This window comes from Peromyscus californicus, unplaced genomic scaffold (assembly GCF_007827085.1).
Source record: "Peromyscus californicus insignis strain IS unplaced genomic scaffold, ASM782708v3 Scaffold_18__1_contigs__length_77618521, whole genome shotgun sequence".
Lineage (NCBI taxonomy): Eukaryota > Metazoa > Chordata > Mammalia > Rodentia > Cricetidae > Peromyscus > Peromyscus californicus.
The window spans coordinates 42,582,094-42,609,013 of NW_026294480.1; the positions used below are offsets into that span (position 1 = coordinate 42,582,094).

The window sequence follows — 26,920 nt, forward strand, 5'->3', positions numbered from 1 at the left end:
GGATAAGATTGATTTCTTGTCAAAAATTATGCAGATCAAAAAGAAGACTTAAAAAAAATTAACACTGAGGGGAAATGTTTTAAAAAATGAACAAGCAATATTTTTTACAATGTTAAAGCAGTTTCTTATCAGGAGACTTGTACTGAAATAAATACTTCAAGAATTTCTTCATTGTGGGAGCTCGTTTTCAGGTTCCTCGTGACTTTACCCAGCAGGTCTGCATGGAGAGGATGATTGGACCACAGGCCTGAGTGCAGGTGTCTGAGATGGTCTGCACTTGGCTGTGCTTGGGGGAGGTCTTTTGCTCCACCCCCTTGGAGTTTCTATAAATACCTTAGGGCAGAGACAGTCAGGGCCCGTTGGAATAGGTTCCAGGCCCTCTCCAGACTATCCTGTATTTTCTGTCTATCTCCACAATCCAAATCCTTCTATTTAATATTTCCTGCTAATCTCACTCAAGAAAACTCTGGGGAACTGTGGGGTTAATTGGTAAACGCCCCACACTTCATGAAGAAAGAAATGGTATCAGTAGGAAAATCTGGGTCAGCATCAACAAATAATAAGGTCTTTTTATATTAAGACATGTCATTTAAGAAAAGCAAAACATTTCACTAATAGTAAAAATAATCTGTGGAACTACATAAACTTTAAATGCCTCTTAGAAAAAGAAGGTCTCAAAACAACTACTTCCATCTTCCTTAAGAAAAAGGAGAAGAAAGTAAGTAAATGAAGTGAGTATATATCAACGAAATGGAAACAGAACAAAGAAAAAACAATGAGATCAAAAGCTGGATTTTGTCAGATCAAAATAACAGACAACCCCCCCCACCCCACCCCACCCCCGCAGCTAGATTAAGAAAAAAAATCAAATATCGGCCTGATACAAAAACAAAAAGGACATTAACAATAAACAAAAAACCAATGCCCCCCAGAAATGAAGATGTGAAATGTCTTAATAAAATTTTAATTCATCAATCCAACAATATAATACAATTACACATCATGACCAAATGGAATTTATCTCAGGATGATTCACTGGACACCCAGCAACACATTTCATCACATTACCAGGAAAAGGCAAAAATCCATATACAAAGCAAAACTACAAATCATTTCAATATAAAAAGAAAAGGAACTTAAAAAAAGATTGTGTCTCTAAACTCATGCAGACACACTGACTGAGAAAGAGACTAACTGCAAAGTAGGAACACGAGTCATGATAAAAAGATGTCTATGAAAAACTTACAAGTTACATCATGCTTAATGATGATAAACAAAATATGTTCCCAAATAATGGGAACAAAGGAAGAATGGCTCTTGACTACATCTAGTAAAACAGTATACTAAAAATCTTCAATGCTTTAATGAAGGCAAGAAAAAGAAACGACAGGTTACCTAACAAGCAAACCATCCTTATTTGCAGAATACAGACGGGAACTTTCAATGACTAAATAACTAAGTGATTTGACTATTTCAGTTGAAAACACCGATACTTACTCAGCACACACAGTTTTTCCCGCTGACGTATGAGCAGACACTAACACAGACTGATTGTTATCGACACACTGAATGGCTTCTCTTTGGAAAGCATCAAGAATGAATGGGTATTCCTGTAAAAGCAAAGTGACAAGACACATAAACATGCTAAGCTACCGAAGCACACTTAAAATCAAAAGAACTGTCCTTCCAAAGCATTCTAACATTGCTTTATGATTCAACTACCACTCAGCAGTGACAAGGAAGAGGACTACAGAACAGTTTTACAGACAGCATAAGTCTTTCTCACTGTAGTCTATTTGTATTCACACCTAAGTCGGTAATAAAATATCATTATATGTTTTGTGGTACTGTACAACAATTTTCCATATACCATAAATCTTCATAAAATAGTCATATGTATGACTTCCTTTCCTAGATGAAAACTGAGGTTCTGAAAAAATGAAATAACAGCATTATCTAACAGAGAAATAATCTGTTAAACTTTAAGAGTTCATGCTTGCTCCTCTTTTAGAGAAAGTTCTTTGAAAACATTAGCCTATTTCAACCTTTAAAGACTTTTTAAAAATCTAATGAAAACAGTCTGAAGTGAGAGGAGTACACGGGTAAGCCCAGTACAGGTGAGGGAGGCTGCAGCAGAAAGATCAGGAGTCTGAGGCCCTTCTGACAACCAAGAAGACACACCAGAAAAACACACTGGGCTGTGGTTACTTAGAAGCTGCTGAACTGTTAAACCAACAGCAAAACTTACATGCAATGTTTTCTACAGAAAGGCTGACAAATCTCTTAGATTCTTTAAGAAGGTGATAAGCACCCTTTAAATGTTTTAAAACTCATCACACAAAGCCTGGTTTCTAGCATGGTTCTTTACTCAGTTATCACGGTATTTTATTGTAGGTTTCTTCAAAGGCACATACATGAGTAAATTTAAAAATCTCATCTGAAATGTTTTCTTTTTTAAGATCTCACAAAACTTCCCAAATACTCTCGTACAGACCTTTGCTGCCTTTCCAACTCGAGGTTTAAGTGGTATATACTCCTCATCTGCAGGAAGAGCAACCTGATGTCAAGTTTAAGGAGAAAGCAAGAAGTAACCATTAAAATTCAATACTCCAAAACAAATCACGGTTTAAAGAATTGAAATGATCAACAAATGTTTCTGCTGTCTTACATGCTAGAAAATCAACCAACTACAAGAACAAGGGGAAAAGTTCCAAAACGTCCAAAAAATCCCCTCTATTAGTGCTGGCGTAGTGGCAATGCAATCAAAACATGAACCATTATTTCCCTGAAGAAACTGTTTACTGTCTAAGATAGTATCATGACTATCATTATCTTCCCCATACCTAATGTACAAACATTAATGAGTGCTCAAAAAGAAAACTCTGAGACATACAAAATGGGAGATCATCAATAAAACAAAAGTACATGCAATAAAATGGTAATACTTATTGCCAGATCCCCAAGTGTAAGTATTAAAACCAGAGTGCCTGCACTTCCAACTGTGTAAGGATCTAAGCGCTCGGCATATAAATAATAATAAAATGACAACCCTTATTTCCAGATTCCCAAGTGTGGGTATTAACACCAGAATGCCTGTACTTCCAGCTGTGTAAGGATCTAAGCACTTGGCATATAAATAACCTACCAAGTCACTTTAAGGAACACACAGAAATTAGGTAAAACTTCAACTTCTGAGGATAAAATTTCGATAAAAATTAAATGGATGAAGTTAAAAGCTTTAGCAATATTAAGAACAATCATTAAACTCACTACAATCAAGGTACTGTATTTAGTTTCAGGAACGATTAGCTGGAAATGAAAAGTGAACTGGTAATCCTCCTCCCTTGGCCTCCTTCAGCAAATCCTACCAGCGTGAGCCACCACAACCTTGGAGTGCCTAACCTCTTCACAGCAGACTCTGGATCAGCAGTTCTCAAACTGTGGGTCTAGACCCCCTTAAGGGTAGAATGACTCTTTCACAGGGGTCCACTAAGACCATCAGAAAACACAGATATCTACATTACGATTCCTAACAGCAGCAAAATGACAGTTAGGAAGCAGCAACAAAAATAATGCTATGATTGGGGGTCACCACAACATAAGGAACTGTATTAAAGGGTCACAGCATTAGAAAGGTTGAGAGCCACTGCTCTGGGTTATTTTCTAAGGGCATTGGACAGGGTCTAAAATAAGTACTGAAAGTAAATAGTCATTATATCTCACAGCCCTACATAGGCTGTCTCCATAAAATCCCTCCCCTCAGAGCTCAGGGAACCCTGCAGAAGAGGCAGAAAGAGTATAAGGGCCAGAGGGATGGAGGATGGCAGGAGAACAAGGCCCTCTACATCAGCAGGAGCAAAGCTCGGATGAACTCAGGGACTGAAGCAGCAAGCACAGGGCCTGCACACAGGTCTGCACCAGGTCCTGTCCTTATATGATGGCTTCCAGTTTAGTGATTTTATGGGATTTGGTGTGTGTGTGAATGCATGGGTCTCTGACTCCTGTGACTTCTCTTGGGCTCTTTTCCTTCTGCTGGTTTGTCTTGTTCAACTTTGATGTGCTAGTTTTTATTTTATCCTATTTTGCTATATTAAAAAGAATGAATGAATACAAACCTAGTCACTAGGATAAAGGTTAACAATTGAACTGTCATTTATACCTGCTGGGAGAGGGAAAAACCAGTTTTCTCCAATGGAGTGACACTGGGCATATCAAATCATTCCAGGGCAGGTCTCATGTCTCATGTTTAGGAGTAGTAACTGACCAACATATCCTGAACTCCAGTTTTTTGGATGCCCTTTTTGTTTGTTTGTTTGTTTGAGACAGGGTTTCTCAGTGTAGCCCTGGCTGTCCTGAAACTCATTCTCTAGACCAGACTGGCCTTGAACTCAGAGATCCACCTGCCTCTACTTCCTGTATCAGTACAGTGTGGTCAGCTCTCCTTCCACCTTGGGTCCAGGGATTGAACTCAGGTCACCTAGCTTGCATGGCAAGCTCTTTTATCCACTGACCTTTCCTGAAAGTCCAGCCTGATATAAAGTTTCACTGTAATAATAAAAGGCTTAGTGGAATAAATTGAATATATAATTACACTATATCCTATGTGTATACAGTCTCAATTCTATATGGATGCTTTAAGTCGTCAGTGATCACCATCTAATAGCAATTTACTAGTCACTGGAGCATGACATGGAATAGTATGTAAACTGTGAAAACAGTGCTGATAACTTTTAAGTGCGTGAGAAAAAACAAGTCCTAAACACTACTTTTGTGCTGGGTAATTTCCCTATTTGTTTTGGTTTTTTAAATATAGTCTTTACATCTATCCCATTGTTCTAAATTTACAGACTAAATAAACAATGTTCCAAGAGGTTAGAAAATTTGCCCAAGATTATAGTTAGGAGAAATGCTGGGCTAGCATCTGCACCCAAGGCTTTGTCACAGAGCTATAGCTCTTCCCCATATTACATGCACCACGCAGAAATGACTTGATTCCAAAGCCTGCAACGCTAAACAGCCTGCTGATCACCCCAGCCAACCTTACCGTAAGTTGTTGTACTTACCTCATGCGTACAGCCTTCAACTGTTTCAACTGATTGTACCTTGACTCTGGGCATCAGGTCTGCCAAACTTAAAAAGTTATTAAAACGGCATGAATTATTTTCAATAATTAGATCATAAGCCTCCTAGCTGCACTGTTAAAAAAATGACATTGCTCAATTATAACACTGTAAATTCAAAATATTTTAGTTATTGTAAGTATTCAGAGATGTCATGTAACTTAAATGAGCTGAAAATTAAAAATGCTAAGATCATCTTTTGTATATACAACAGACTGCTACGTAGATTACTTAACAAATATAAACTTAGCTCTACTATTTTCGATAAAAACCTCTTCAAAGCACTGTCACTATCAAAAATCAAAGCTGATTCAAAAAACATTACACAACAGAAGGTAAATAAATTAATTTAGATGTTGCTATAATTTTTAGAGATATTCTCATGAAAATCCTACACTGTGCTGATCTAGGCTCTCTGAGCACTGAGAGAACAAAACTATAAAAAAAATTAAACTAGATGTATTTCTATATATACATTATTATGTATTATATTTGTGATACATACTTTAAGACAATCAATATGTTTTTGGTAAAAATTAAAAAGTTACAACAATAGATAACAAGGAATTAAAAAATACAATCACTATTATTTTGCAACCTATTATGCTAATGTGGGCAAATGGCGCCATCTTAAATTTTTCAGTGACACCTGTATCACCATTTATAATAGATAATTTAGTAGTTATAACAGCCTAAACCGGTTAAGGAAAAACAAAATTGTAAACGGCATTATCAGTGACAATCAAACCAACCAAATATATTGGTATTAGGAGTAAAAGTTCTAGCAAAATTTTGAGAAATACAAACCTTTAGCCAGAAACATCCATGGGTCTCCCTTATCAAAAGAAGTAGTTTTGACCATCAAAACCACGGTACTACTTGCAGCAATGAAAGTCTACTCTCCTAATATCCGTGCATACTTATTCTTATCACTGGGTCAGTGTTACTCTATTATCATTTTCTACCAATCATCCTGAGACGTCTAAGCAAAGAAAACATCTTTTCTTCTCTTAAAAAAAGAAGTCTTTAGTGTTTTTCTCAAAATTGGATTCTAAAATATCAAAAGAGGAATCATTTCTGTCTTCTAATTCTCCATATTTAAATAGTTGTTATATATTTTCATGCTTATAAAATAACAAATTTTAAAAATGTCATGCACCTATCAAATTAAGAGTTACTAACTTTATGACTATAGAAATACTACCTTAAATCTTCATTAATTGAGTCTTCTATCCTGGGCTTCTTGCCAAAAATCGGTTCATCTGTGCATTCAACATCTGCATCTCTCTTGTTTTTCCCACCACTGGCTGATTCTGATTGTAATTTAGCATCTAGTCGTTTCCTGAAAAACAATTTAGGAGAGATTCTCAACCTTCCTAATGCTGTGACCCCCACAGTAAAATGATTTCATTGCTACTTCACAGCTGTAATTTTGCTGTTATGAATAGTAATGTAATTATTAATATTCATGGTATCTTATATGTGACCTCTAAACAGGTTGGGGGTGATAACTGTTGGTTTAGAATAAATTCCGTAGTATCAGTTCTAATTTTAAAGTAACACCATATTATTTAATATATTATACATACTTAGCAAAGTCATCTTTTAAATAAATGACCTTCACATATCAAAGCTGGCCAACTCTGAGAATACTCTAACTTCATAACTAGTAAAGCTGAATATTATTCCTTATATATTTCATATTTTCTTGGAAGAGTTGCTTTAAAAAAACTAAAATTCCCATTTAAAAAAAACACTAACAAAATTTTCATTAAGTCCATTGTTCCTTAAAACAGTAGACATTAACATGAAGGCTGTAAACCTTCAAAGTTTTCTCTAAGATTATGATACTATTTGGAAGAAAAAAAAGTTGTATGGTTGGATTTGAAGGTCAAAGTATTGACAAGAAGCCAGGCATGGTAGTAGGCAGAAGAAATCACAGAACTCAGAGGGCTAAGGTAGGAGGATGTAAACTCAAGGGCAGTCTAGGCTGCACAGTGAGACCCTGTTTCAAAAAGGCAAAAACAAACAAAAGAAAGCAAAAAAAAAAAATCCAAAGTGACAATGACTGGGGTTTTATAGCTTGAATATCTGTAATGAATTCAACCTAATTTCCTCCCAGTTAGAAAAATCAACTCCATGAAAATTTTAGATTTAGCTGCCAAGGCCAAAAATAGATAAAATAGGGCTGGAGAGATGACTCAACAATTAGAGCAGCCCTGACTGCCCTTCCAGAGGACCCAGGTTCAAGTCCCAGCACCCACAGGACAGCAGCTCACAACTCTGTAACTCGAGTCCCAGGGCATCCAGTGCCTCCCTCTGAGAGCACCATGCAGGTAAGTGGCACGCAGACATACACGAAAGTTTTGAAAAATTAAATGAATAAGCAGTAAGACTTGGTTCTGCATGCAGGACTTCAATCCCAGTTCTCACAGGCAAATCTCTGTGAATTCAAGGTCAGCCTGGTCTACAGAGTGAGTTCCAGGTCAGCCAAGGCTACGTAGAAAGTCTCATATAAACCAAAAAATAAGTATGTGGATAGATAGATGCTTCTATAAAATAAAATGAGAAATTTATCTTCTGCTGTTGTTACAAGATATAAAATTACTAAAATGTAGGTAATTGAGCTTCACAAAAATTAAGAATTTAATGAAACGCTATCATTAAAAGAGAAGGGGGGTAAGACAAAAGCAGAAGAGAGTTAAAAACCATCAAACTGAAAAGACATAGATCTAAAATAGTGGAGGACTGCAAATCTTCTTTATTTGCTTACTTATTCTGAGGTAGGGCCACATGCTTGTGGGGGTCAGAGGACAATCTTCACAAGTCCCTTCTTTCCTCCCACCATGTGGATTCCAAGGAATGGACTCAGGACACCAAATTTGGCAGCAAGAACACCTGTACCTGGTGAGCCAACTTGCTAGCCCCAAATGTATTTTCTTTTCCATTAAAAAAAAAAAAAAGGCCTTATAGCCAGGTGGTGGTGGCACACGCCTTTAATCCCAGCACTCAGGAGGGAGAGGCAAGACGATCTCTATGAGTTCAAGGACAGCCTGGTCTACAGAGCGAGTTCCAGACAGCCAGGGTTACACAGAGAAACCCTGTCTCAACAAAATAAATAAATGAATGAATGAATGAATGAATGAGTGAATGACTGTTATGTAATTATGAAGAATGACTTAGAGCAAAAAATGATGACATTTATATTGAAGATGTTTAAAATATGGTATTAATTATATCAGATGTGTATAAATTTTATTTTTCTAAAGAAAGATTCCCTAAGCAATTTGTACTGAAAAACCTAAAAGTAATGAAATCAAATAGCATGAGCACCTTATGCACTAAATAAATAACATTCGCCATTACAAGAAACTAAAGCCGTCTCTCAGGCTTACCACCATCTTCCTTGAAACTTCTGCGCCATGAGAGCGCAGAGCAGGAAAAAGCTCATGCGCAGGCTGAAGCGCAGGAAAAAATGAGGCAGAGGTCTAAGTAAACCAGCCTGTGCACCCACGAAGTCTGAAGGAGCAGAGGTGGGGGATGCTGAAGACTGGGACACTGGTACAAGTTGTTGGACTGCGATACTGTCGGTATACGCCTCAATGGACCTGGAACATTACCATCTGCTCGCAGAGACCACCTGAGAGACCTGACTGCCTTCATTACAACCGAAACAGTCCCGCTGGACCTATGGCATTCTGGACTAGTTCTGTTCTCACTGTGGCCAAGTGTAAATCGTGTACAATAAACCATCTGTCTTGTTGTCTCAGCTGAAGAATCAAAACAAAAAACCAAGAAACTTCATAAAGACTCTTTGGAGATACAGCTTATTCCAGCTCTAGGGCAATGAGTCTAGACACCCTTACACTAGAAAGCATATGAGGTACAAAGACTGATAAGTCTCTTTACAAACTCACACTATGGGGCTGTTCAGCCCTTAAAAGCACTTGTTGCTTTTGTAGAGGACCCAGGTTCGATTCCTTAGCACCAACATGGTAGCTTACAGTTATTGGTAACTCTAGTTCTGGGGGGTCCATCAGGTACACATATGTGCACATACATGCATACATACATATAACACATTCATACACATAACATAAATACATCTTAAGAATAAAAATAAATTCATAAGAGCTAGCTTGAAGAGCTCTCACTGGTTTAATGACCGACCATGACCGACCGTAAGTTCAAAGAGCAGGATAATGGACACAGTGCTCAGCTGTAAAAGCACTTGACACACAAGCCTGAAGACCCGAGTTTCATATCCCCTCTCCCCTCTTTTTTTAAAAAGCCAGATGTAGTGATTTACACCTGCAATCCCAGCACTCCTACAGTGAACATAGAAGGCAGAGACAAGACAATTGGCCAGAAGCTCACCTCTACAGTGCTTCAGCTGAAACAAGAGATTCTTGCCTCAAAACAAGGTGGGTGAAAAGCTACCTTCTGGCCTCCACAAGTACACTGGGACACACAAGTACCCAACTCACACAAAAAATAATAATAAAAAAACCCACAAAACTTAAAAATGGTAACAATGTGATCATTAAAAGGCAAAAGTATAAATATGGCACATCCCTAGAACACAATTCTCATCTATAAAGAGAAAAATGTTGGTAAGTTATAGGAACAAACAGCAAATATACTGAGTAAAGTGAGGCGAAAAAAAAAAGATATACTATGCTGAAGTAAAATTTAAATGTTAAATTTAAGCAAATTCTAGATGACGTAAACTGCTCCACAGCCATGGGAAAAATAGGTAGCTTAGGTGGAAGGCTAAAGATGAGAATGCACTACAAAGAAGCTCTCAGAGGTGCAGAATCTACTGTTTGTGGTGATGGTTTAGAGGGCTTCAATTAACCAATGAAAGGACAGAAGGTAGAAAGAGGAAGGGGAGGGAGGTGTGCACACCTCATTTCCTTAATACTGATAAACAGCCAGGCGTGGGGATGAACGCCTTTAATTCCAATAGGCGTGCCTACAAGGCCAATACTGGCTACATAGTGAAACCCTGTCTCTGAAAAACAAAAACAAAACTGACACACAACAAAGCGTTAAGCTTGCCTTTTCTCTATGAACTGTATTTCAAGGTAAAAATGAACAGCTGATGAAAGTCCTAGTACGATTTTTGGTTACTGTAATAAAACACTGACCAAAACCAACTTGGAGAGGAAAGGGTTTATTTCAGCTTTCGTGTTTGCAATCCATCACCCAAGAAAGCCAAAGTAGGAACTTGGAGGGACCAAAGCAGAGACCTGAGAGAAATGCTGCTCATTGGCTGGTTCAATTCCCTTTCTTAAACAGCTCAGGACCACCTGCCCAGGGAAGGTACCACCCACAGTGAACTGGGCCCTGCCATGTAAATTAGCAATTAAGAAAATGCTCCAAAGACTTGTCCCCCAGGTCAGTCTGGTGAAGGCAACTCCTCAGGTTAACAACTGAAACTAACTTTGACAATAAAGAGGAATTTTTTTTTTTTGGGTCCTATTTGTGTGGTATTTGCACATCGTGGAGACCAGAGGACTTCCAGCATCCCACATAATTCCCTCGTGACAGGGTTTCTCAGTGAAATAACTCTGAGGCTAGGTTGGCAGTGAGACAGCCCCAGCCTCTTGGTCGGTGCCCCACAGTGCTAGGGTTCCAGGTGCTCACACATCGATGCGCAACTTTTTTTTTTTTTTTTTTTTTTTTTTTTTTTGGTTTTTCGAGACAGGGTTTCTCTGTGTAGCGCCTTTCCTGGGACTCACTTGGTAGCCCAGGCTGGCCTCGAACTCACAGAGATCCGCCTGGCTCTGCCTCCCGAGTGCTGGGATTAAAGGCGTGCGCCACCACCGCCCGGCTCGATGCGCAACTTTTTATGTGGGCCCTGGGGACTCGAAATTAGGTCCTTATTCTTGCACAGAAAGCCCTCTTATCCATTGGCCATCTCCTCAGCCTCAAGAAAATAGGTCCGAGTAAGAGATACAGAAAGAAAGAAACTGGTCTGACTGAGTGTAGTGGGGCACACCAGCAATTTCAACACTTGGGAAACTGAAATAAAAGAAGAGCGAGTTCTGGGCCTGCCTAACTTACAATAGCGAGATCTTGAATCTGATTTTTTTTTTATTTTTTTATTTTTTAAGCCTCCACCTCGGGAGATGAAATCTCTTCCTCGTGTAAAGCTACTTGCCTTTGCGGTTTAAACACTCTCTCCTACACGTTTCAACCTTGGCTCAACTAGTTCTTAACCGTTTCAAGACTACGTGAGAGGTTTTGTGCAGGTGACACACAGGACCCCCCGGCCCCCCAAAACCAAACTTTCCTAGCCTGCGGTGTGGGGGTTACAGTCAGCAAGCGTGGCCTAAGGAAGCGCAGCGGCAGGAACTCACGCTGTCTGCGGACACGCGCGATCGCCAAGACCGTATTCCCCCCCCCCCCCCACATCAACGTTTTCTTTCTGCCCAACTCTTTCCTCAAACTGCTTCACCTCCCGACTCCACTCAACCAATACCCACGTCCTGAGCTCCTCATCGGAGTCGGGTTTCCTTCATTGGCACCCCAAACAGGGGAAAACAGAAACAGCTCGGAAGCCTTCCTTACCCCGCCTTGTCTGTGGACCCTGGCGGTCCCTTCCATTTCCCTTTCTCCTTGTCTTTGTCTTTCTTGGTTCCTGCTGCGGTGGTCGAATCATCCTCGAAAACGCTGAAAAGCTCGTCCCCGAAGGCGTCCGCCATCTTTCGGAGCTCTGAGTCCGAATCTCCCTCCTACCCAGCAGGCCCCGCGAATCGCACCTACAGTGACGCCAAACAGAGACTCTACGGCGGCCCGAAGGGATCAAGCGAGCGCGTCTTAAGGCCTGCGTGACTTTCCCCCGTTTAGTCTGGGTTTGGCCCCTTTCCTTTCTTTTCGACCACTGCGAGGTGGGCAGTTCAGTGATTAATAACCTGACGGTAAGTGACGTACGACACCGGGCATGCCGCTGGTTCCCGGGAGCCAAGAGGCGGAGCCTGGTAAAACGGACCAATTGAGCCGGAGCCCCAGCCGAGGAGCCCGGATGGAGGAGGCTGGGTGGAGGCGTGGGAGCCGGCTAACGTGAAGAGCTCTCTCCGGCTTCTGTTGTGTGGCCGCCGGGATCTGGATCTGGAAGAACACTCTGCCTGCAGCTGAAACATGGGCGGCAAAAACAAGAAACACAAGGCGCCGGGAGCCGCGGCGGTGCGGGCTGCGGTGTCTGCCTCCAGAGCCCGAAGTGCCGAGGCCGGAGCTGTGGGGGAAGCCCAGAGCAAGAAGCCCGTGGCCAGGCCGGCGCCCGCCGTCCCCACCGGCGCCCGGGAGCCCCGAGTCAAGCAAGGTACGCCCTGGTCCAGTGCCCAGCCTTATGCCCTCAGACCTTGCCCCGTGTCCAGCAAAGAATAGTCAGAGCCGTGCTGATGAGATCCAAACTAGTTGTCCACGCGCGAGCTTGCAAGCTGTCGGTGGAGTGGCCTTGTAGATAGATCGGTCTAAGTAAGGGCCTTTGGCCATTAAAGTTACGAAAGTAACTCCGTTACAGCATGGCATCGGCTTTCTGACTCTCGTTTTCTCCTTCTCAGAACCGAGTAATGGGATCTACTGTTGTTCGGCAGGAATCTGTCCTGAGCTGTCAAAACAGCCACTCCGCTAATGCGGAGAGGAGTAAGCAGTATACAGTGAAGTCCTTCTGTCCTGATGCCAGCGCTGTTTTCTGTCTGTTCTTCATTCTTGCCTTCTTCAGCATCTATGCAGTGCCCTTGTATGTTCTAGAAAAGTCAGTATTTCCTAAGAATAGCAACACTTTACACGTTGAACACTGGGCTAACTTACTGTAAAATCCCCGTGGTTCTTCCGGCAGACTTGCGTTTTTGCTTACCCTGCAGATTGATTTGATGACTTGAAGGTGACTAGTACCTGCCACTATTTCGGCTAGTTTCAAAAACATCAAACTTACATACTGTTTTGTTCTGTTTACTTTGCTTGCGTGTAGTTCTTTTTGTGTTTCGCCAACAAAAACTTGCAAGCATATGTGTTTATATATACACAGATACTTATATATAACCTGGTGGTAATAAGACTGACAAAATAGACACATCACCCCTAGGGCAGCTTGGGAATCTAATTTGCAAATCACACAAACAAGCGTATTGCTTTATAGTTGCTAAGCTCCGCAGAGAAACGCCTGGGAAGAAAGCTTAACAGTGTATTCCTGTTTTTCCAATGAGGAATAATGAAAAAATGACAGTCGAGCCGAAATTAGAGGCTGTCCAGAGGTTAACTCTGCAAAGCGTGGTAGAACATTCCAAAGATCTTGAGTTAGAAAGAGAGCGCTTGGAGCTCTTGAGGAATTCAAAGAATAAGCACTGTGGACAGGGAAATAGATGAGACAGAAGAAATAGGCTAGTATCACACTTACACCTAGAGAGTAGTCCTTTGTAACTGCAAATTATTATTAGGTTTGTGGTTTGAGATATGACGCATTTCCCCGAGTATTCTACAGCAGTCTCAAGCTGCAGACCAAGGTCTTTTTCTTTCCCCACCTCTACTGACATCTCACTGGATTCTTTCAAGTTTCTGGTAGTCGTCTGTTGTATTATCTGTCTTCCTGTCCCTCCAGTCCTAAAATGTTAACTTTCTCCAGGTGTCTGTCCTTGACAGTGGAGTTCCTTTTTACAGTCCTCCCAGAAGAGGTCCCTGTGCCATTACTTGTGACTTTGCCATTGTATTGTCAATGACTTTCAGTCCTGTAGATGACTTCTCAATTGACATTTCTTACACTGGCTTTATTTCCAAGCTCAAGACAGCCATTTCAACGTTTTCTTACACCATTTTCCAGTGTGTGTGTGTGTGTGTGTGTGTGTGTGTGTGTGTGTGTGTGTGTGTGTTCTTGTTTATCCCAGATCAAAGGTTTCTTTTAAAAATAATTTTAACATCTATTTATTTTGTGTATGTGTGAATACACTTATGTATATGTAAGAGGACAATTTGTGGGAGCTAGTTCTCTCCACCACATGGGTTCTGGGGATCAAACTCAGATCATCAGGCTTGGCAGCAAGCTTCTTTATGGCCTAAGCCATCTCGATGGCCCCTTAAGTTACTTTTGATGCTCTCTTTGGTTTGCATTTAATCTGTAGCTAAGCCCTGTGTAATTTTAATATACCCTTTGATGTGTCCTGTTTTGTTCACATTCTTTAAGTATTCACATGGAGTGCCAACAGAGCCTCTTAATAGGTCTCTACAGTTCTGCTCTTTTCTCCTCCAGTTAGTCCAACATGACAACAGATTGATCTCTCAGAAATGCTGCTTTGATGGTTCGTGCCCATGTTCTGCCATAGCATCCTTACTGACTGCACTAAGATCCAAACTGTTCAGTTAGCATAGAAGTCTAGCGTCTTTGCTGATTTGTTTTCGGCTGTTGTAAATCTGGCGTCTTCCTGGTTCCAAGTAGAACTTGGCTTTCTGCCTCATCATCTCTATTTTTTCCTTGAATGGAATGTCATATGTCCCTAAAACCATGTACTAAAACCCTATACCACCCTTTTCAGATATCAGTTCTTTTTTTTCCCTTACCTCTGTAGTTCATGTGTCATGGTTGTTTTTATCATTCTTTTTGATAGTTAAGTCTTCCCTTACACGAGAAATTATACTTGTATATAGCTTACAAAATTATAGTATATAACGGATATGTGTTAACATATCTGAAATATCTAGTTCAATGCTTTTTGTTATTAAAAAAAAAGCCGGGCGGTGGTGGCGCATGCCTTTAATCCCAGCACTCGGGAGGCAGAGCCAGGAGGATCTCTGTGAGTTCGAGGCCAGCCTGGACTACCAAGTGAGTTCCAGGAAAGGTGCAAAGCTACACAGAGAAACCCTGTCTCGAAAAACCAAAAAAAAAAAAAAATTCCTTGGATAAATGACAAGGTGACAGTCAGAGGAGTTGTTAACACCAATAAATCAAAAGGGGAGTTACTTCCAAATTTGCACAATTTACCAAACAGACTTCTCGTGAAAGACAGAAAATAGTGACTTGGTACTAGCTGAATGGGAAGAGACTTCTGTTTTGGTTTGGAATAGGGATGCTCCCCATAGAAAACATTTCAGCCGAGATAAAGCAAACAGCTGTTAGGATTCCTGGAGACAATGTTAAGGCCGAGGAAAGCAGAAGCTCTGTGGGAACAAACGTGGTAGGTATAGGAAGAACGTGCGGTGGGAATAGAAGGGAAAGGGTTCAAATGAGGCAGGAGCCTGGGAAGTGAGTAGACAAAGTTCAGTGCGGAGGGAGGGCTGTTGGTAGTGTTAAAGAGTTAAGAGAAAGAGAAGAAAGCTTTGCATAGGTGCTGACAGTTCAGATTGCCTTTCTTTACTTACCTCTTAGCAGTCTGTACTTTCTGTTCACAGCTGATTCTGGTAATCAGTTCCTTATATTACCCCCCTAGAATAGGAGCCCCATGTGGATAAGTACTGGATTTTTTTTTCTTTCTTTTTTTTTTTTTTTTAAAGATTTTATTATTTATGTATGTGTATGAGTGCTTTATCTGCATGTACAGCTTTATGCCAGAAGAGGGCATCAGATCCCACTAGAGATGGTTGTGAGCCGCCATGTGGTTGCTGGGAGTTGAACTCATGACCTCTGGAAGAGCAGGCAGTGCTCTTAACCACTGAGCCACCTCTCCAGCCCCGGATTGATTGATTGATCTATTTATTTATTTATGTATGTATTTATTTTTTTCTTAACCACCAGAGTTCCTGCTTGAATCTTTTGGCTGATCAAAAGGAAGTTAGAGCTGTCTCAAGTGTCTTAGTGATACGGGGGACATAAGCATTGTTGTGGATATGAAAAATAACACAATATAAGAGGAACAGGCTCCAAGAAAGACAGTATGGAAGTAACTCTGGGTTATTTATTTTTTTCAGCAGTTGAATTACTTTGAAGATGTTATGTGGTACACCATTACATGACCTTTTGGTTATAAATTTAGAATTTATAATACTTTTGTTGTAAAGATGCTGCATACTGACACCCTTACTTCTAGTTAGATTTCTGTTCACTTTTACCATCTGAATAAGTGGTAAGGAAAATAGCTGTCATAAATCTTAAGCAGTTTTACTTGGCATAAGAATGGGAACCAACTTTTCAACAACTATTGACTTAGAATTTTTGTTTGTTTGTTTTGTTTTGGAGACAGAGTTTCTCTGTGTAGCGAATTTGTTTTGTTTTGTTTTGTTTTGGAGACAGAGTTTCTCTGTGTAGCCCTGACTTTCTCTATCTAACTCTGTAGATCAGGTTGGCCTCAAACTCAGATCCACCTGCCTCTGCCTCCGGAATTAAAGTCATGTGCCACCACCACCCAGCTTGATTTAGAATGAAGAAAAATGTTTTAAGTTTTTACTAAGCTGTTTTATACAACCAGCTGTTCATGATGTGCAGCTAAATCATCATCATAAATATATTTACTGCTACTCAATTGTAAAAGCTGTGGGATGTTGAAAAACAATCATAGTAGCAAAAAAAATTCCATGGTTTCTTGTAGAACAAAATGTGAAATGAAATATGTCACTTGGAACAGGAGAAATTCAATACACATTTCTACTTCAGGCTTTCTTCTACTTGTAATACAGTACAAGCTTAAGCTTTTAGAAACTAAATGACTTATTGTAAACTATTTCACTTAACATATTTTGCATTTATCACTTCATATGCTCTATAAACATTGCAATAATTATACTTTAATGCAGAATACTTCCCTATCAGTCCAAAGACTTTCAACAAACTACCTCTAAATACAGTGCAGTGTGTGATTAACTTTGAAATTTATACCCACTGGCTTGTGTGTTTCATGCTTTGAGAGGAATGGTATGTGTCTAGGCTGTCTAAAGCTCACCACACATTCTTTGCATAAGATACTTGGTTTGGGGTTTGTTTTTGTTTTGTTTTTTCAAGACAGGGTTTCTCTGTGTAACAGTCCTAGTTGTCCTGGAACTCGCTCTGTAGACCAGCCTGGCCTTGAACTCACAGAGATCTACCTGCCTGCGTCTCCAGAGTGCTGGGATTAAAGGCGTGTGCAACCACTGCCCAGCTAAGATACTTGCTTTTTGTGTTAACACTAATTTTGAATTTCAGTAATACCTAATATTTCAGAAAGTGGCTTTAAAATCCCTGCAGCCTTCCTTTTGAGAGCAGACAATATAATTCAAACAACTTCTTAAAACAAAAGCTTATTTCTAGTCTGTCAAGTGAGTTTCTGGGCAAATAAGTGTCCCAAAGACCATGAAACCAATGTTTATTAAACAGTCTGTATAAATAGGGAAGGCAACTGTTTGCTCTGTTCTCAGACCTTAACATATGGCTTACAACATTATATACATTGTATATATACCAAAGTAATTTTCTTCTGCAGTGAGAAAAAAAATTAAAGAAAATTAGGGCATTCTTAGGAAAATTGAAGAAAAAAGAACCTGAGACTTTTCAGCACCTCATGAATAGTGCATTAATTGATATAACAATGCATCTTAAAAAAAAAAGCTTTTGAGTTTTTATTATTGTACTTTGTTGTTGTAGGATATTATTTTAAGGTGTGTTACTTTGTTTATGTTGCGTTTATTTAACTCTATGAAGGTGTGTTTGCCTGTCTAAAACACCTGATGATCTAATAAAGAACTAAGTGGCCAATAGCGAGGCAGGAGAAAGGATAGGTGGGGCTGGCAGGCAGAGAGAGTAGAAGGAGAAATCTGGGAGAAAAAGGAGTAGCCAGAGAAAGAGGAGGACCCCAGCGGCCAGCCCCCAGCTACACAGCAGGCCACGGAGTAAGAGTAAGATTTGCAAAAGTAAGAGAACAGGAAAAGCTCAGAGGCAAAAGGTAGATGGAATAACTTAAGTTAACAAAAGCTGGCAAGAAAGAAGCCAAGCAGTTCTAATTAAGAATAAGCTTCATGTGTGATTTATTTGGGATCTGGGTCACAGGGCCCCCAAAAGAGCAAAAACAAACAGCAACACTTTGTACCGTGCCAGGAATTGGGTATTCATTGGGATGAATTTGAAAATGAGAGGACCTTAGTTGAATTGGTAGTATCTCTATGGTAAGATCTCACTTCTTCAGTCCCTTAGAATACTGTCTGGTCTGAAAACACTCATCAGGGTCCCAGTCTCCTTCCTGTGAATGCTGCTGCAGGATTTTCTGAGTCACCTGATGGTTTTCCAAGAAGTCAGCTCTTTTCTTATTTATACTGGAAGTTTGAAATGAAAGCAAGGAAGTAAGATAAGCGAAAGTTTTCGATGAAAGGTTGGAGGAGACAAAGGAGAACCTGCTCAATTCGAACAAGCCAACAGTCTTTGTAAAGGATTTACAGTCTCAACCCTGAGGAGAGCGCAACGTTGTTCCCAGTATAGGCTTGGTTATTTGTTTATTTTAAGACAAGACCACACTTGGTAATATTCTGGGGCTGTTGCTATAAAGCGGTAGCTCTCAGAAGTGTGCTCAGAGAGTCCTAAGGAGCTGCTGACACTTCTGGGGACAGCTCTGACATTACACTGTTAGTGGAAGAGTTCTAAACTTGTGCTTTGTTTTCTCGTGAGTTGTATAGTACAGTTGTCTAGAGTCTACATGATACATATTATAACATCAGATTTAGTGCAGAACCAGATGGTACAGACCAAATGGGTGTGTTCCCGAAGGATGTGTGTTAAAACACCAGCCCCCAGGGCAGCTGTATTTGAGTTAAGGCCAGCAAGGAAGTGATTATGCCTAATGATGTTGAAGAGTAGGATCTGTTCAGTAGAATTAGTGTCCTCATAAGAAGGCCTCCTGAGAACACAATCTTCTCTAGATAAGCACACAGAAAGAACCATGTGAGCGTACAGCAAGGTGATGACCACCTACATAACAGGACAAGAGACCCTAGAATAAAACGTATCTAGCTGGCACCTTGATCTTACCATTCCCGATCTTCAGACTGAGAAATAAATTTCCCTTGAGTGAGCCACCCAGAAGTGTTTACTAGTTTGGCCTGGCTGCCCAAGCAGATTAAAACACCAAATGTGTCAGATTTGTAACATAAGGCTATGTGTGTCCAAGAGACATCACCAAGAACAAAGAAAGCTTTTCAGTACATGAAAGATATATTTTGTTCGTTTGTTTTGGAAAATATGTTTTGCTAAAGTTTGTTTACATTAACATACAGCCTTATTTTTAATGACTAATGCATAAAATTTACTTTTTAATTTATATAATAAGTCAATAGTTACAATCCATGTAAATAAAAATATACTTGAATCCTCAATAATTTTTAAGAATAAAGAAGTCTGTAGCCAGACTTATTGGTGGAGGCCTATAACTCCTGTAATTCCTGCTATTCAGGAGGCTGAGGCAGGAGGCTTCAGAGTTCAAGGCCACCCTGAACTACAAAATGAGTTCAATGTTAGCCTGAACCATTTAGTGAAAACCTTTCTCAAAACCTAAGAAGGGGCTGGCAGGATGGCTCAGCAGGTAAAGGCACTGGGCACAAACCTGAGTTGATCATCAGCCCCATGTGGTGGAAGGAAAGAACTAGCTCCTGCAGGTGGTCCTCTCACCTCCACATGCATGCTGTGCACATGTCCCGGCTCACGCATCCTGGTGGGAAGGTGGGGCAGAGGAAGAGAAAGCATGGGGGTGGGGCAAGAAGCTGCTGTTCACCTTTTCATCAACACCTGGGAAGCAGAGAGCAAGAAGAGGGGTAAGACTGTCCGACCTCAAAGCCACCCCCAACTGTGTACTTCCTCCAGCAATGGTCCACATTCCAAAGGTTCATAACCTCCCCAAACAGCATCACCTTCTGGGAACAAGTGTTCACATACATGAGCCTGTGGGGGACATTTCTCATTCAGACCACCATGGTAGCTCATCAAAACAGCAAGAAAATGTGAAGTCTGGAGGGTAGCATGTTAGGGGAGACACGGGGAAGTTGGAGGAGGGAAATGGGGGTATGTATGTGATCATATTTCATTGTATATGTGTATGAAATTCTCAGTTTAAATATAGGATGGATTATGACTTAAATCCTTGAGAGGGGGCTCATACCTTCTTTTGGGGCTGTGAAACGGAAAGGACATCAAGTATGCGGGCATCAAGTGTGGTGACTTGTTATGACAGCCCTTTAGAAGCTAGTACAGCCTTCCTGGACTTGTGGCTCTTCTCTCCAGCCTGTCTCCTCTTTCAGCATCCTGTTTTCAGGGAAGACTATTTTCTCATTAGATTTGACAGTCTCCTAGAAACCCCCAAGATGTCTCAGCTAGGTGTCAAAGATAAGAACATCTCATCTGGGCAGTTGTAGCACACGCCTTTAGTCCCAGCACTTGGGAGGCAGAGGCAGGCAGATCTCTGGCTTCAAGGCCATCCTTGTCTACAGAGTGAGTTCCAGGACAGCCAGAGCTACACCAAAAAAACAAAACAAAACAACGACAAAAGGATAAGAACATCTGATTAAGAAATGTGAAGATGAAGATAATTGACCTCAAATGAATATAGACATTTGAGTTTTAGGAAAAACTAGTTCCCCTTAAAGAGTGCTAATTGTTAAAATGGTTCTGAAATTTTTAAGGGGTTCAGTGCTTTGGTAAAGTGAGAGGAGAGAGCTAAAATCAGAGGTTTACTATTTAGCACCCTTTAGAGGAAAATTAAAATGATGTAATGAATATTAATCTCTAAGTCCTCTGACTATTTGTTGTCTATTACATACAGGTCCAAAAATTTATAGTTTCAATTCTACAAATGATTCCGGTGGCTCTGCAAGTTTGGACAAATCTATTTTGAAAGTGAGTAAGCAAGGCTTTGCTGCATTTCAGGAGGCATTCTCTTTAAAGAAAACCACAGAGACATGTAAGCAGTTCAGAGCACTTGCTGCTCCTGCAGAGGCCCCAGCTTGTTTTTAGCACTTATATTAAGCAGCCCACAACTGCCCCCGACTCCAGTGTCAGGGGGTCCAACACCTACTTCTGGCCTCTGCAGGCACCCACACGTACATGGCATACACACACACACACACACACACACACACACACACACACACACACAAAGTAACTAAATAAATCTCTTTTAAAGTTACATCCTCAAATAACAGGAAAATTATGGGATATTTAAATTTTTTATAAATAATATCCTGTCTCCTAGGTAGATGTAAGTCAGACACATGTTGAGAGCTCATGAGAAATGAATGAAAGTCTGGATAAAGCTTCCTTTGGCCCCACATGATGTCCTTCATAATTTACAAGTCAATTTCTTGGTAGTGATACTGGCATTTAATGTATCTTCTTAAAGCATTGTCATGCTGGATTACAACTTTATATTTTCTCAGACTAGTCTAAATTCCTGAAGTATGTTTTTGTGCTTACTAGATAACATTTAGTTAAGTAATAAAGGAAATCTGGGTTTTTTGTGGGTGAAAAACGTGTTTTTCAGTTAAAATATCTAAACAACAAGGTAAATGACTAGTAGCATTAGGTGGAAACAAACCAGGAGCCAGAGAATTCATACCCTATGATTGCTGACACATGAGTTTTCCTTTGACGTGCTAGGTCCTTTTTGGTGCAGTCGACAGTCTGTGAAGACGCTTGGGTTGCTTTACAAATAAGGTGGATTTCTAGATTCCGACCAGAAGGGTTCTAATTCAGTGAGGCGGGGCTTGGTAGTCTTCACCCTGACTATCCAAGAATGACCTAAGACATATGCCTGGGAGGCTTTATAAGAGGCTTTTCCACCTTGCCATATGTCAGTAGGAATACGATCATGTTGTAGGAATGTGGGCAAAGGCATGGTAATCCAAAAAATAAAAATATATCTTCTTTTAGCTAAAATTTTGAGTCTGATTGGAAGGAATATTAGAAAACTGTATGATTTGCTGATAATGTTTTGATAATTTAGTTTCTAATTACTGTAAACGTTCTTGACTTCAACAGGTAGTAATTAATAATAAACTAGAACAAAGAATTATTGGAGTGATCAATGAGCATAAAAAGCAAAATAATGACAAGGGAGTGATTTCCGGGAGACTTTCTGCCAAAAAATTACAGGTATTTCCTCCACCACCACCACTCCTACTTTTCGTTTGTTTATCTGATTTTCAAGACAGGGTTTCTCTGTGTAGCCCTGGCTGTCCTGGAACTCAGTAGACCAGGCTGGCCTTGAACTCACGGCGATCTGCCTGCCTCTGCCTCCTGGATGCTGGGATTAAAGGCGTGCGCCACCACCGCCTGGCTTACTTTTCTTTTCTTTGAGGCAGGATCCCACTGTACCCTAGGTTCGCAATACCTGGCTTACTGGGGCTACTTTTTTCCTCCTTCCAGAAGTAGGCATTGAATCCAGGATTTTGTGCATTTATTGGGGACAGTTTAGAGACAGCTCTAAATATAAAAGTGAATATTTTAAACTTCCATTGGAATTACATGTAGATGGTTCCTAACTGCAAGCACAGGAAAGAACTGTCTCGTTACAAGTGCACACACTGAAATGGTGGCATACACAGTAAGTTATATATACTTATATATATATACACACTCCCAAGCTACATCTTTGAGTACCTGTGTGTTCATTTCTGCCCTGCATTTTGCTTACATGCTCTGACATGATAATCCCACAAGGTAGATGCAATTGATCTTTTCAAATGAAAGACCGAGAGTTGGAAAGATGCCAGATTATGGCATAAAGTTACTGATTAGTAAGTATCAAAATAAGCTTGAAACCAGTTCTGCTCAACTTTTTAAATATCATACTGTAGAAGTACTTTATACAGAGAGATGTTTGTCAAACCACTAAAGAAGAAAGTCCTAAGCATTCACACATAGAAAAATGTGTACTTAAATTATGACATATCTATCCAACGGTATATAACTTAAAATTATTAAGAAAGGGTTCATTTCTACTAAGTATACATAAGTCAGACACACGTTGAAAGCTTGTGAGAAATTAAGGAAAGGCTGGGTAAGGAAGTTCTTAATGATCTGGACATGGTTCATATGCCTTTGATCCCAGCACTTGGGAGGAGAAGCAAGTGGCTTTTTGCATTCAAGGCTAGCCTAGTCTACAGAGCAAGTACCAGGTTAGCCAGGACTGTTGCACTGAGAAACCCTGTCTCAGAAAAACTAGAAAAAAACAAAACAAAACTGTAGTCCCCAATTTCTTATTATAATGAGCATATTTAGCTTTAAGTACCAGGTGGGCCTTCTCTACCTTCCCAGCCTCCCTCCCCTTCTCTTTCTCTCTTTTTTTTTTGGGGGGGGGGGATGGGGTGGGGGCTGCTAGGGATTGAGCCCAGAGTTTTTCACATGTTAAGAAAATACCCTCCCACTGAGCTACCTCCCAGCACTCCACAAAAAAATCTTTGAAATTACAGTGTATCCATTTCTGATTTAAAATTAATGAGAAAATGAAATTAGGAATTAAGAACAATGATCAAATTAGCAAATGTAACTTACATTTCTCTTTGATAGGATTTATACATGGCTTTACAAGCGTTTTCCTTTAAGACTAAGGATATTGAAGATGCTATGACCAATACACTCTTGCATGGAGGTGACCTTCATTCTGCCTTGGATTGGCTCTGCTTAAATCTTTCAGATGGTAAACAGTATTGTCATTAATTATTTCCTTTTCTAAAACAGGCTGTCTCTTGTTTGTTTGTTTGTTTGTTTGTTTTAGTTTTGGGGGGTGTTTGTTAAATATTATGACTGTCTATCCTTACATAAATAATAACTCAGCAGAAGGTTGTGGTTGTAACCTTTGTTAAGGACCTGAGGTACAGATAGCCTTTGTAATTGATAGAGTATACTGCCAAAAAACCAAAAAGTGAGGTAGGTTAAAATCTTTTTAAAGAAAATTTCAAAGCTTAACTAGTGAGGTAAAATAAATAGCAGCTAGAAGTGGGCTGGCTGTAGTCTGATGAGGGCACACACTTCTCATTTTGACATGTAAATCTGATTGCTCCCAGGATCTCTCTTAGGAGCTCAGGGTAGAATGGAATTAGATGCTTTAAATCTTGATGAAGTTTATGTGTATACTTAAGTATTTGTGTGTTTGGCATATAGTTTGCATATTTATCCTCAACACATTTTGTTTTAAGATGCACTTCCTGAAGGATTCAGTCAAGAATTTGAAGAGCAACAGCCTAAAAGTAGGCCAAAATTCCAGTCTCCACAGATGCAGGCTACTCTTTCACCCCCACTGCAGATGAAAACCAGGAAACAGGAAGAAGACGCTAAGATTAAGGTAATTTATTCAAGAGTTGAATATTTAGGGGGATGGAGAGAGAGCTCAGTGGTTAAGAGTACTTGCTGCTCTTTTAGAGGATCTGAGTTTGGTTCCCAGCACCCATATCAGGTGGTTCACAGCTGCCTATAACTCCAGCTCCAGAGAATCTGATACACTCTTCTGTCATCCACAGGCACCAACACACATGTGATGTTCACTCACACACACATACACATTAAAACATTCTTTATATTTAAAAAAATAATTTAGGCTGCGGTTGGTTACACATAACCTCTAATTCTATCATTTGTAAGGCCGAAGTAGGAAGATCACTAGGATTAGACTAGCTTGGCTACATAGTGAAGACCCTGTCTCAACAAAGAGAGAGAGTGTCTTAGTTAGGGTTTCTATTGGGAAGAGACACATGCCATGTCTAATAAAGGAAAACATTTCATTGGGGCTGGCTTACAGGTTCAGCGGTTTAGTCTGTTACTGTTATGGTGGGAAGCATGGCAGCATGCAGTCAGACATGGTGCTGGAGAAGGAGCTGAGAGTTCTACATGTGGTCAGCAGGCAGCAGGAAGAGAGAGTAACACTGGGTCTGGCTTGAGCTTCTGAAACCTCAAAGCCCATCCCCAGTGACATACTTCTTCCAACAAAGCCACACCTATTCCAACAAGGCCACACCTAGTACCACTCCCTAATGACCAAGCATTCAAATATATGAGCGTATGGGGCCATTCCTTTTCAAACCACCAAGAGAGAAGAAAGAAAGAAAAGAATTAAACATTTAAAAAAAATTAGCATGAGTTCATAAAATCTCTGAGTTTGAGGCCAGCCTGGCCTACAGGGTGAGTTCCAGGACAACTAGGACTGCAAAGAGAAACCCTGTCTCGAAAAACCAAAAATAATTAAACAGGTTCCCAGGCTTTTCTGTCACTGCACATCTCACCTTTTATTGTTACAAGCTACCCCAAGAGGTAGTAGCTTAAATCAAGTTTCTTTTTTCATGCTTCCGTGGTCCGGGTCAGGGTCAGCTGAAAGTTCCTCTGTTCTAGAAGGAGTGTGCTGGGACATCCAAAATGGCTCCTTTACTCATGTGACTAATGCTTCTGCCAGAGACCAGCCACGCATCCCTTTCTCTACATAGTCTGTCCACATGATTGGTTTGGGTTTCCTCACCTGTGGTGGTTGCAGAGGGGTCGGACTTCTTACATGTCATCGGCTCCCAGGAACAAGTGAAATTGCCCTTGATAATTGTAAGGGATTGACTCCAGGACCTCCAAGGATACCAGAATCTTCAGGTATTAAAGGCACATATTTAAGATAGCACAGTATTAGTCATATCCCCTATGCATGTCCTCTCGTATGCTTCAAGTCATTTAGATTATTTATAATCCAGGAATAATGGGAATGCTACATATGTAGTTATAATGTGTTATTTGGAGATTAGTAACAAGAAAAAAGTCTCACTGTTAGTAATGATACAACTTTATCTTAAATATTCGGTATGTGAGTTGGTTGAGTCCACATGTATGGAAGTCCAACTGTATTTCAAAGTTAATGGCCTATATGTACACATTCTTATTAAGTCCCTGTTTTAATCATGCTTGATAATGTCGTATTGGTTGAAGCAAGTCATGTGGCCAAGCCCAAAGTCTCTTCATGGTGGCATGAATACTGGGACACTAGGAGGTATAGTTCACTAGGGCATTCTCTAAGTACTCTATATGTCATCAAACATCTGGGGAGGTATTATCCTTGTAAAACCACTGTTTCCGGCAACACCACTAGTTTTCAAGGGTGCTAGCTAATCCTTTTTAATTCTATAAAGTAATGCACTTAGAGGAGAAACAGAAAGGCTAACATGTTCTCCTAGTTTAATATTTGGTGGGAACTGGCTGTGCATCCGAGGCTGACCTAAAACTCAAAATCCTCCTGCCTCAGCCTCCCTGGTGCTGGCATTATAAGCAAGTGAGTAGTCATTCTTTGTCTTTTGTAAGTTTAGACTTCTTTTAAAATGTTTAGTTTGTTTGTCCTTTGCTGTATATAATAATAACATGACTTTTGCAATGTTTATATGTCTGCTGTTTTTGTAGATGAAGAACTTATAAAAGTGGAGCTTAATAGTTTTGGCATCTTTTTCTAACTCAATCTTTCAGAGATATGTTTTCTCTTTTTAGCCAAAAAAGGAAGAAAAAAATATGGAGGTAAATATGAAAGAGTGGATTTTGAGATATGCTGAGCAACAAGATGAAGAAGAAAAGAGTGAGAGTTCTAAGAGCTTAGACGATGAAGAAAAGTTTGACCCTGTGAGTAGAACTCTGAATCAGGCCTCTAGCATCCTGGGAATTACCAGGCACAGTACTGAACCCTATTTACTCGGTTTTTCTCACTTGGGAACTGGACAAGTAGCTCTCGCAAGTGATGGAAAAACTAAATAGAATCACATATGGGTAAAAGTTGGCACATAGTAACTAGTAAGTGCTAATTACATCTCTCCCATGTTTAGAGAGATAAACTTCACATGTTTTAACATGAGTGTTCTGTGTAAATAGTATGTTAAATTCTTTGAGTAATAGAAGGAAGGCAAAG

The 26,920-nt window shown here is 40.1% G+C and overlaps 2 protein-coding genes across 2 annotated transcripts in view; one reads left to right on the plus strand and one right to left on the minus strand.

The window, feature by feature from the left end:
* Mtrex (Mtr4 exosome RNA helicase) overlaps positions 1-12,001 on the minus strand; it is a 68,507-nt gene extending 56,506 nt beyond the window's left edge. The window contains exons 1-5 of the mRNA XM_052743295.1: positions 11,697-12,001; positions 6,325-6,462; positions 5,064-5,130; positions 2,495-2,557; positions 1,498-1,610 (exon numbers count right to left, since the gene is read on the minus strand). Coding sequence (XP_052599255.1) covers positions 1,498-1,610; positions 2,495-2,557; positions 5,064-5,130; positions 6,325-6,462; positions 11,697-11,830 — 515 coding nt within the window. The 5' untranslated portion in view covers positions 11,831-12,001. The remainder of the gene's footprint in view (positions 1-1,497; positions 1,611-2,494; positions 2,558-5,063; positions 5,131-6,324; positions 6,463-11,696) is intronic.
* Positions 12,002-12,151: 150 nt separating this feature from the next.
* The window catches only part of Dhx29 (DExH-box helicase 29), a 47,178-nt gene continuing 32,409 nt past the window's right edge, over positions 12,152-26,920 (plus strand). The window contains exons 1-6 of the mRNA XM_052743293.1: positions 12,152-12,447; positions 20,825-20,898; positions 22,039-22,152; positions 23,569-23,698; positions 24,198-24,343; positions 26,509-26,637. Of these exons, the coding sequence (XP_052599253.1) occupies positions 12,267-12,447; positions 20,825-20,898; positions 22,039-22,152; positions 23,569-23,698; positions 24,198-24,343; positions 26,509-26,637 (774 nt within the window). The 5' untranslated portion in view covers positions 12,152-12,266. The remainder of the gene's footprint in view (positions 12,448-20,824; positions 20,899-22,038; positions 22,153-23,568; positions 23,699-24,197; positions 24,344-26,508; positions 26,638-26,920) is intronic.